The sequence below is a fragment of the Coregonus lavaretus genome (assembly GCF_964263955.1).
Source record: "Coregonus lavaretus genome assembly, chromosome: 25".
NCBI lineage: Eukaryota > Metazoa > Chordata > Actinopteri > Salmoniformes > Salmonidae > Coregonus > Coregonus lavaretus.
In genome coordinates, this window is record NC_140012.1 from 6,962,862 (window position 1) to 6,975,085 (window position 12,224).

A 12,224-nucleotide genomic window follows, 5' to 3' on the forward strand; every position below is an offset into this window, starting at 1 on the left:
CTGGATCTAGTGTTGTCCCGTGGAATAAATATTGTGGATCTAATAACCCTGGACTATCGGACCACCATCTTATTACGTTTGCAATCGCAACAAATAATCTGCTGAGACCCCAACCAAGGACCATCAAAAGCTGTGCTATAAATTCTTGGACAACCCAAATATTCCTAGAGGCCCTTCCAGACTCCCTCCACCTAACAAAGGACGTCAAAGTACAAAAATCAGTTAACGACCTAACTGAGGATCTAAATTTAACCTTGCGTAATACCCTAGATGCAGTCGCACGCCTAAAAACAAAAAACATTTGGTCACAAGAAACTAGCTCCCTGGCATACAGAAAATACCAGAGCCCTGAAGCAAGCTTCCAGAAAATTGGAACGGAAATGGCGCTCCACCAAACTGGAAGTCTACCTACTAGCTTGGAACGAAAGTACAGTGCAATATCGAAGAGCCCTCAGTGCTGCTCGATCATCGTATTTTTCCAACCTAATTGAAGAGAATAAGAACAATCCTAAATGTATATTTGATACTATCGCAAAGCTAACTAAAAAGCAGCATTCCCCAAGAGAGGATGCCTTTCACTTCAGCAGTGATTAACTTCTTTGACGAAAAGATCATGATCATTAGAAAGCAAATTACGGACTCCTCTTTGAATCTGCGTATTTCTCCAAAGCTCAGCTGTCCTGACTCTGCACAAAACTGCCAGGACCTAGGATCAATGGAGACACTCAAGTTTTTTAATCCTATATCTCCTGACACATTCATGAAAATAGTCATGGCCTCTAAACCTTCAAGCTGCATACTGGACCCTATTCCAACTAAACTACTGAAATAGCTACTTCCTGTGCTTGGCCCTCCTATTTTGAACATAATAAATGGCTCCCTATCCACTGGATGTGTACCAAACTCACTAAAAGTGGAAGTAATAAAGCCGCTCTTGAAAAAGCCAAACCTTGAGCCAGAAAATGTAAACAACTATCGGCCTATATCGAATCTCCCATTCCTCTCAATTTTTTTAGAAAAAGCTGTTGTGCAGCAACTCACTGCCTTCCTGAAGACAAATAATGTATACGAAACGCTTCAGTCTGGTTTTAGACCCCATCATACCACTGAGACTGCACTCGTGAAGTTGGTAAATTACCTTTTAATGGTGTCAGACCAAGGCTCTGCATCTAATGGTGTCAGACCAAGGCTCTGCATCTGTCCTCGTGCTCCTAGACCTTAGTGCTGCTTTTGACACCATCGATCACCACATTCTTTTGGAGAGATTGGAAACCTTAGTTGGTCTACACGGACAAGTTCTTGTCTGGTTTAGATCTTATCTGTCGGAAAGATATCAGGTCGTCTCTGTAAATGGTTTGTCCTCTGACAAATCAATTGTATGTTTCGGTGTTCCTCAAGGTTCCGTTTTAGGACCACTATTGTTTTCACCATATATGTTAACTTTCACTGCTATGCAGACGACACACAGCTATACATTTCGACGAAACATGGTGAAGCCCCAAAATTGCCTACCCTGGAAGCCTGTGTTTCAGACATAAGGAAGTGGATGGCTGCAAATGATTTACTTTTAAACTCTAGGTCCCAAGAAACAGAGAGATCTTTTGTTGGATCTGAGAATTAATCTTGATGGTTGTAGTCGTTAAAAAATAAATAAACACTGAAGGACCTCGACGTTACTCTGGACCCTGATCTCACTTTTGACGAACATATTAAGAATATTTCAAGGACAGATTTTTTCCATCTTCGTAACATTGCAAATATCATTGTCCAAAAATGATGCAAAAAAGCTCATCCATGCTTTTGTCACTTCTAGATTAGACTACTGCAATGCTCTACTCTCCGGCTACCCGGATAAAGTACTAAATAAACTTCAGTTAGTGCTAAACACGGCTGATAGAATCTTGACTAGTACAAAAAAATCTGATCATATTACTCCAGTGCTAGGTCCTATGATTGAGTGTAGTCTGGCCCAGGGGTGCGAAGGTGAACGGAAAGGCTTCCTGTTAAGGCTAGGGCTGATTTCAAGGTTTTACTGCTAACCTACAAAGCATTACATGTGCTTGCTCCTACCGATCTCTCCAATTTGGTCCTGCCGTACATACCTACACGTACGCTACGGTCACAAGACATAGGCCTCCTTATTATCCCTAGAATTTCTAAGCAAACAGCTGGAGGCAGGGCTTTCTCCTTTAGAGCTCAATTTTTATGGAATGGTCTGCCTATCCATGTGAGACACGCAGACTCGGTCTTGACCTTGAAGTCTTTACTGAAGACTCATCTCTTCAGTAGGTCCTATGATTGAGTGTAGTCTGGCCCAGGGGTGCGAAGGTGAACGGAAAGGCACTGGAGAGACAAACCTGGCCGGTTCCCGTCTCTCCATTGGGATTCTCTGCCTCTGACCCTATTACAGGGGCTGAGTCACTGGCTTACTGGTGCTTTCCATGCCGTCCCTAGGAGTGGTGCGTCACTTGAGTGGGTTGAGTCACTGACGTGACCTTCCTGTCAGGTTTGTCACCCCCTCTGACTCGTGCAGTGGAGGAGATCATTGTGGGCTTTACTCAGCCTTGTCTCAGGGTAGTAGGCTGTTGATATCCCTCTGGTGGTGTGGGGGCTGTGCTTTGGCAAAGTGGGTGGGGTTATATCCTGCCTGGTTGGCCCTGTCCGGGGGTATCGTCGGACGGGGCCACAGTGTCTCCCGACCCCCCGTCTCAGCCTCCAGTATCTATGCTGCAATAGTATATGTGCCGGGGGGCTAGGGTCAGTCTGCTATATCTGGTGTTATTCTCCTGTCTTATCCGGTGTCCTGTGTGAATTTAAGTATGCTCCTTCTAATTCTCTCTCTCTCCCTCCCGGAGGACCTGAGTCCTAGGACCATGCCTCAGGACTACCTGGCCTGATGACTCCTTGCTGTCCCCAGTCCACCTGGTTGTGCTGCTGCTCCAGTTTTAACTCTTCTGCCTGCGGCTATGGAACCCTGACCTGTTCACCGGACGTGCTACCTTGTCCCAGACCTGCTGTTTTGAACTCTCTCTCTCTACCACACCTGCTATTTCAACCTCTAAATGCCCGGCTATGAAAAGCCAAGTGACATTTACTCCTGATGTACTGACCTGTTGCAACCTCTACAACCACTGTGATTATTATTTGACCCTGCTGGTCATCTATGAACGTTTGAACATCTTGGAGAAAAATCTGGCCTTAATGGCCATGAACTGTTATAATCTCCACCCAGCACAGCCACCCCTCAGAGCCTGGTTCCTCTCTAGGTTTCTGCCTTTCTAGGGAGTTTTTCCTAGCCACCGTGCTTCTACATCTGCATTGCTTGCTGTTTGGGGTTTTAGGCTGGGTTTCTGTATAGCACTTTGTGACATCTGCTGATGTCACAATATCAAAGATGGCGTAGCAGTGCCGCCGTGTATTCTGTAGTGTGCTCGTGTAAATAGCCAGTTTTAATATATATTTCTCAATCTTGCTTTTCATCCTTCAACTAAATATACTTTCCTGCAACCCGCCTCACCCAATGTGGAACGGATTCTATTATTTCTTATACCTTTTTATCTAGAACCGGCTGAAAATAGCCAGCTAACTAGCTACTTGCTATTAGCCACCGTTAGCGGTTTCCACCATTGTCCGTGGCCTGCACTACCTACCAGCCAGCTCTAGCCTGGACAATTAATTATCGGCCAGTCTGCACAGCGCGCTATCGACCCAGAACATATCAGATTTTCTGCCGGAATCACTGAATCACTGGACCTTTAACACCAGATCATCGCAACTAGCTAGCTGCAACCGAATGGATGTTGTTGTTGGCTAATCACCACTGTCCCGAAGCTAGCACCAGTTAGCCTTGAGCTAGCCTCGAGCTAGGCCCATCTCCCGGCTATCTACTTCTCTGTCAACCGGACGGGACATCCTAGTGTCGACACGGAGCCCCGCTGATCCATCACGACTGGTCTGCTGACGTAATCGCCTGATGTGGTTTCAACAGGCTTCCCGTTGCGACGACCACGAAGATCAATATGCTAGCCCCGGCCCGCTAGCACACGCAATCAACAGCCTGTGCCGTAGCAGCCATCGAACTGCTCCCGGACTCACCTATTGCTGTTCACTGGACCTTATGATCACTCAGCTACACAGCTGATGCCTGCTGGACTGTTCCTTTACACGGTACCCCATCCTGTTTATCTGTTTAGCCTCAGCCCAAACTTTCGTCGCCATTACCAGTTGTTGTCTTAGCTCTCTCAAATAACACCTGTGATTGCTTTTTGCCTCTCTCCCATGTCAATATGACTTGCCTATCTCTGTTTCGGTTAGTTCTTATTGTACCATTTCACTGTAGAGCCCCCAGTCCCGCTCAACCTGCCTCAGATAGCTCCTTTGTCCCACCCCCCACACGGAGACCGGCTCAATAAGTGCCTCCAGCAATGCTATCTCTTTCATCGTTACCCAATGCTTAGGTGTACCTCCACTGTACTCATATCCTTCCATATCCTTGTCTGTACATAATGCCCTGAATCTATTCTACAACGCCCGGAAATCTGCCCCTTTTATTCTCTGTACCCAATGCACTAGAAGACCAGTTCTTAAAGCCTTTAGCCATATCCTTATTCTATTCCTCCTCTGTTCCTCTGTTGATGTAGAGGTTAACCCAGGCCCTGTAGCCCCCAGTATCACTCCTACCCCCCCCCCCAGGCGCTATCATTAGTTGACTCCTGTAACCGTAAAAGCCTTGGTTTCTTGCATGTTAACATCAGAAGCCTCCTCCCCAAGTTTGAGTTATTCACTGCATTAGCACACTCTGCCAACCCTGATGTTCTAGCAGTGTCTGAATCCTGGCTTAGGAAGGCCACCAAAAATGCAGAAATGTCCATCCCCAACTACAAAATGTTCCGTCTAGATAGAACTGCCAAAGGGGGCGGAGTTGCAATCTACTGTAGAGATAGCCTGCAGAGCTCTATCATACTATCCAGGTCTGTGCCCAAACAGTTTGAGCTTCTACTTCTAAAAATCCACCTTTCCAGAAATAAGTCTCTCACCTTTGCCGCTTGCTACAGACCCCCTCTGCCCCCAGCTGTGCCCTGGACACCATATGTGAATTAATTGCCCCTCATCTATCCTCAGAGTTCGTACTGCTTGGTGACCTAAACTGGGATATGCTTAACACCCCGGCCGTCCTACAATCCAAACTAGATACCCTCAATCTCACACAAATGATCAAGGAACTTAGCAGGTACAACCCTAAATCCGTAAACATGGGCACCCTCATAGATATCATCCTGACTAATTTACCCTCTAAATACACCTCCGCTGTCTTCAACCAGGATCTCAGCGATCACTGCCTCATTGCCTGCGTCCGTAATGGGTCCGCGGTCAAATGACCACCCCTCATCACTGTCAAACGCTCCCTAAAACACTTCAGCGAGCAGGCCTTTCTAATTGACCTGGCCCGGGTATCCTGGATGGATATTGACCTCATTCCGTCAGTAGAGGATGCCTGGTTGTTCTTTAGAAGTGCTTTCCTCTCCATCTTAAATAAGCATGCCCCAGTCAAAAAATTCAGAACTAAGAACAGATACAGCCCCTGGTTCAACCCAGACTTGACTGCCCTTGACCAGCACAAAAATATCCTGTGGCATACTGCATTAGCATCAAACAGCGCCCGCGATATGCAACTTTTCAGGGAAGTCAGGAACAAATATACACAATCAGTTAGGAAAGCAAAGGCTAGCTTTTTCAAACAGAAATTTGCATCCTGTAGCACTAACTCCAAAATGTTTTGGGACACTGTAAAGTCCATGGAGAATAAGAGCACCTCCTCCCAGCTGCCCACTGCACTGAGGCTAGGAAACACCGTCACCACCGATAAATCTACAATAATTGAGAATTGCAATAAGCATTTTGCTACGGCTGGCCATGCTTTCCACCTGGCTACCCCTACCCCCAGCTCTGCACCCTCCGCTGCAACTTGCCCATGCCCCACCCCGCTTCTCCTTCACCCAAATTCAGATAGCTGATGTTCTGAAAGAGCTGCAAAATCTGGACCCCTACAAATCAGCTGGGCTAGACAATCTGGACCCTTTCTTTCTAAAATTAGCCGCCGAAATTGTAGCAACCCATGTTACTAGCCTTTTCAACCTCTCTTTCGTATCATCTGAGATCCCCAGAGATTGGAAAGCTGCCGCGGTCATCCTCCTCTTCAAAGGGGGTGACACTCTAGATCCAAACTGTTACAGACCTATATCCATCCTACCCTGCCTTTCGAAAGTATTTGAAAGCCAAGTTAACAAACAGATCACCGACCATTTAGAATCCCACCGTACCTTCTCCACTATGCAATCTGGTTTCTGAGCTGGTCATGGGTGCACCTCAGCCACACTCAAGGTCCTAAACGATATTATAACCGCAATCGATAAAAGACAGTACTGTGCAGCCGTCTTCATCGACCTGGCCAAGGCTTTCGACTCTGTCAATCACCACATTCTTATTGGCAGACTAAATAGCCTTGGTTTCTCAAATGACTGCCTCACCTGGTTCACCAACTACTTCTCAGATAGTTCAATGTTTCAAATCGGAGGGCCTGTTGTCTGGACCTCTGGCGGTCTCTATGGGGGTGCCACAGGGTTCAGTTCTCGGGCCGACTCTATTCTCTGTGTATATCAATGATGTCGCTCTTGCTGCTGGTGACTCTCAGATCTCCCTCTACGCTGACGACACCATTTTGTATACATCTGGCCCTTCATTGGACACTGTGTTAACAAACCTCCAAACGAGCTTCAATGCCATACAACACTCCTTCCGTAGCCTCCAACTGCTCTTAAACACTAGTAAAACTAAATGCTCTTCAATCGAACGCTGCTTGCAACCGCCCGCCCGACTAGAATCACTACTCTCGGCGGGTCTGACTTAGAATATGTGGACAACTACAAATACCTAGGTGTCTGGTTAGACCGTAAACTCTCCTTCCAGACTCACATTAAGCATCTCCAATCCAAAGTTAAATCTAGAATCGGCTTCCTATCTCGCAACAAAGCCTCCTTCACTCATGCTGCCAAACTTGCCCTCGTAAAACTGACTATCCTACAAATCCTTGACTTCGGCGATGTCATTTACAAAATAACCTCATACACTCTACTCAGCAAATTGGATGTAGTCTTCACAGTGCCATCCGTTTCGTCACCAAAGCCCCATATACTACCCACCATTGTGACCTGTACGCTCTTGTTGGCTGGCCCTCACTACATATTCGTCGCCAATCCCACTGGCTCCAGGTAATCTATAAATCACTGCTAGGCAAATCCCCGCCTTATCTTAGCTCATTGGTCACCATAGCAACACCCACCCGTAGTATGCGCTCCAGCAGGTATATCTCACTGGTCAGTCCCAAAGCCAACACCTCCTTTGGCCGCCATTCCTTCCAGTTCTCTGCTGCTATTGACTGGAACGAACTGCAAAAATCTCTGAAGCTGGAGACTCTTATCTTCCTCACTAACTTTAAGCATCAGTTGTCAGAGCAGCTTACCGATCACTGCACCTGTACACAGCCCATTCTGTAATTAGCCCACCCAACTACCTCATCCCCATATTGTTATTTATTTTGCTCATTTACACCCCAGTATCTCTATTTGCACATCATCTTCTGCACATCTATCACTCCTGTGTTAATACTAAATTGTAATTATTTTGCACTATGGCCTATTTATTGCCTTACCTCCATAACTTTCTACATTTGCACACACTGTATATAGATTTTCTATTGTGTTATTGACTGTACGTTTTGTTTATCCCATGTGTAACTGTGTTGTTTTTATCGCACTGCTTTGTTTTATCTTGGCCAGGTAGCAGTTGTAAATGAGAACCTGTTCTCAACTGGCCTACCTGGTTAAATAAAAGTGAAATAAAAAAATAAGAGTAAAAAGGGCTTTATAAATAGATTTGATTGACTGATTGATTTGATGAAAAAGAAACATGCCGTGAGGAAAACAACCCCTCCTCCTCACCTCAGCGTCCCTCTTTCTGCTGCGAACCTTCTCCACTTCCTGTAGGACCTTCTGGGCCTCGTCCACATTCCCCTCGGCACCCAGCTGCTCTGCCTTGGCCAGGAGCTTCCCGATCTCCTCGTTCAGCTCGTGGACCGTCTCTGCCTGGAGAATAATACAAACAACACATGTCAACAACAGCATATATCGTGTCAAGATCAGAACGTTTTCAACAACATGTCATCCTTACACTCCACAATAAGATTCAGTGAACAAGGTCAATCTTGCCCTCTCACCTTTTCAGCCACCTCCGCACTGATCTCGTCTTGGGTCTCAACCAGTCGTTTCTTGGCCAACTCTGTTCTCCGGTCGCAATCGGCGATGAAGGACTCCAGATGATCCACAGCCTATAGTCAACAACAGAAAAGTAAACTCCATACAAGTCAATGGAACACAGACTGCTGCACTGGTAAAATGAACTGGGAGAAGTACAACTTACTTGCCCCTGAGGGGATAAATTAAGTTGTATTTAAAATCGAACTGACTGATATCACTTACGTCAAGCTCGAAGAAGAGGTCTCTCTCCTTGGAGGCAATTTCATAGTCGGCCCGGAGTGCCAGGTCGTGGGTCTTTGCACATTCTCCCAGATCCATACGCTGTTGATGAAGTCAAAGTCAGCCAGACAAGACACAGCCATAGTTCCAACATAGTCTGCAGTGAACTACTTTAGAAAGTTAAGTCACGTCACAAAATATTCACTTCAACTGCTGATTCAATAATATTTGGGTAACATGAAGATTCCCTACCCTAGAAACTAATATGTAACCCTGTAAAGAGATCTGTTTATTATAATAGCTAAGATGTTAATACAAATACCTTGCATTGAAATACAAAGTCACTTGTGGGATATTAGGTTTTTTCATTGTGTTAAAAGCACTATTTCCTATTGAGGTGATTTACATTAAAATTCTACATTGTCTCTTTAAGAAAGTCAAGACTGAGTGACAAGCAAGAGATGTGTCATAACCATGGATGCAAACTGGCAAGGGGTAAAAAAATGTGAAATTTTTTTTGTTGCATATTTTCAGAGTAGGGTTGTCACAATACCAAAATTGTACTAACGATGTGATACCAGGCCGAAGGCCGACCTGTGGGCAGGAGGAATACAGTAAGGAATACAAATTCATAATGATTATGGCTGTAAGGGGAAAGCACACTAGGCCTATATGAAACCATCTTTAGCCTACTCTTCAGACAAATTTACACATAGCCTACACTCTCCCTCCCTTACACACACCCTCTCACTCACTCCCTCCCTCTCCCACACACACACACACACACACACACACACACACACACACCCCCCTCCCAAAAGTGACGCACCAAATAGAATTTAAGGAACACTAGAAAAATATATTGATTTGATTGAGATTTAGCTTAGAATGACATTGATTAGGCATATGAATCCTACCTTTAAAGCATCTCTGAGTAGGCCATCTATCCCATTTCTTGTTTCCTGTGCCACATTTGTGCATAGCCAAGGTATCATGTTGTTAGCTAGCTAGCCAGGTAACATGACTAAACAAGGTTGTTTGTTATCAAACCAAAAACTTGCGGCCAGCGACATGGTTTATAAAATTATATAAAATGTGTGCCAATTCGTAGTAGAAAGGGGAGAAGGTACAGTACCAGTCAAAAGTTTGGACACACCTACTCATTCAAGGGTGTTTCTTTATGTTTACCATTTTCTACATTGTAGAAGAATATTGAACACATCAAGACTATGAAATAACACATATGGAATCATGTAGTAACCAAAAAAAAAGTTTAAACAAACAAAAATATATTTTATATTTGAGATTCTTCAAAGTAGGCACCCTTTGCCTTGATGACAGCTTTTCACACTCTTGGCATTCTCTCAACCAGCTCCCACATAGTTCCCACATATGCTGAGCACTTGTTGGCTGCTTTTCCTTCACTCTGCGGTACAACTCATCCCAAACCATTTCAATTGGGTTGAGGTCCGGTGATTGTGGAGGCCAGGTCATCTGATGCAGCACTCCATCACTCTCCTTCTTGGTCATATAGCCCTTACACAGCCTGGAGGTGTGTTTTGGGTCATTGTCCTGTTGAGAAACAAAATGACTGTACCGCTAAGCACAAACCAGATGGGATGGCGTATCGCTGCAGAATGCTGTGGTAGCCATGCTGGTTAAGTGTGCCTTGAATTCTAAATAAATCACTGACAGTGTCACCAGCAAAGCACCCCCCACACCATCACACCTCCATGCTTCATGGTGGGAACCACACATGCAGAGATCATCCGTTCACCCACACTGCGTCTCACAAAAACACGACGGTTGGAACAAAAAATCTCAAATATGGAGACACCAGACCAAAGGACAAATTTCCACCGGTCTAATGTCCATTGCTCGTGTTTCTTGGCCCAAGCAATTCTTATTGGTGTCCTTTAGTAGTGGTTTCTTTGCAGCAATTCGACCATGAAGGCCTGATTCACGCAGTCTCCTCTGAACAGTTGATGTTGAGATGTTTGTTACTTGAACTCTGTGAAGCATTTATTCGGGCTGCAATCTGAGATGCAGTTAAATCTAATGAACTTAGCCTATGCAGCAGAGGTAACTCTGGGTCTTCCTTTCCTGTGGCGGTCCTCATGTGAGCCACTTTCAAAGTTCTTGAAATGTTCTGTATTGACTGACCATGTCTTAAAGTAATGATGGACTGTCGTTTCTCTTTGCTTATTTGAGCTGTTCTTGCCATAATATGGACTTGGTCTTTTACTAAATAGGGATATCTTCTGTATAGCACCCCTACAGTGGCTTGCGAAAGTACTCTCTCTCTCTCTCCCCCTCCCCCCCATCTTGGCATTTTTCTTATTTTGTTGCCTTACAACCTGGAATTAAAATGGATTTGGAATTTAAATGGATTTGGGGGGGGGTTGTATCATTTGATATACACAACATGCCTACCACTTTGAAGATGCAAAATACAAAAAATTGTGAAACAAACAAGAAATAAGACAAATAAACAGAAAACTTGACCCCCCCCAGACATAGCGTTTTCCTAGATAGCCAAAAAGCTTAATTTTAGTCTCATCTGACCAGAGTACCTTCTACCATATGTTTGGGGAGTCTCCCACATGCCTTTTGATGAACACAAAACGTGTTTGCTTATTTTCATCTTTAAGCAATGGCTTTTTTCTGGCCACTCTTCCATAAAGCCCAGCTCTGTGGAGTGTACAGCTTAAAGTGGTCCTATGGACAGATACTCCAATCTCTGCTGTGGAGCTTTGCAGCTCCTTCAGGGTTATCTTTGGTCTCTTTGTTGCCTCTGATTAATGCCCTCCTTGCCTGGTCCATGAGTTTTGATGGGCGGCCCTCTCTTGGCAGGTTTGTGGTCTTTCCATTTTTTTTATAATGGATTTAAAATGGTGCTCCGTGGGATGTTCAACGTTTCTGATATTTTCTTATAACCCAACCCTGATCTGTACTTCTCCACAACTTTGTCCCTGACCTGTTTGGAGAGCTCTTTGGTCTTCATGGTACCGCTTGCTTGGTGGTGCCCCTTGCTTAGTGGTGTTTCAGACTCTGGGGCCTTTCAGAACAGGTGTATATATGCTGAGATCATGTGACAGATCATGTGAAACTTATATTGCACACAGGTGGACTTTATTTAACTAATTATGTGACTTCTGAAGGTAATTGGTTGCACCAGATCTTATTTAGGGGCTTCATAGCAAAGGGGGTGAATACATATGCAAGCACCACTTTTCCGTTATTTCTTTCTTCCGATTTTTTGAAACAAGTTCTTATTCACCAATTTGGACTATTTTGTGTATGTCCATTACATGAAATCCAAATAAAAATCTATTTAAATTACAGGTTGTAATGCAACAAAATTGGAAAAACGCCAAGGGGGATGAACACTTTTGCAAGGCACAGTACCATGTCACAACACAACTGATTGGCTAAAACGCATTAAGAAATAAAGAGATTCCACAAGTTAACTTTTAACAAGGCACACCTGTTAATTGAAATGCATTCCAGGTGACTACCTCATGAAGCTGATTGAGAGAATGCCAAGAGTGTGCAAAGCTGTCATCAAGGCAAAGGGTGGCTACTTCGATGAATCTCAAATATAAAATATATTTGATTTGTTTATCACTTTTTGGGTAACTACATCATTCAATGTGTTATTTCATAGTTTTGATTATTCTACAATGTAGAAAA

The 12,224-nt window shown here is 44.5% G+C and overlaps 1 protein-coding gene across 2 annotated transcripts in view; it reads right to left on the reverse strand.

Moving 5' to 3' along the window:
• LOC311100955 (putative RNA-binding protein Luc7-like 1) overlaps positions 1–12,224 on the reverse strand; it is a 28,775-nt gene that overhangs the window by 6,163 nt on the left and 10,388 nt on the right. For both annotated transcript variants that reach the window (XM_084141937.1, XM_084141938.1), the window contains 3 exons: positions 8,535–8,633; positions 8,273–8,383; positions 7,998–8,141 (listed from right to left, as the gene is read on the reverse strand). In XM_084141937.1, the coding sequence (XP_083998063.1) occupies positions 7,998–8,141; positions 8,273–8,383; positions 8,535–8,633 (354 nt within the window). The remainder of the gene's footprint in view (positions 1–7,997; positions 8,142–8,272; positions 8,384–8,534; positions 8,634–12,224) is intronic.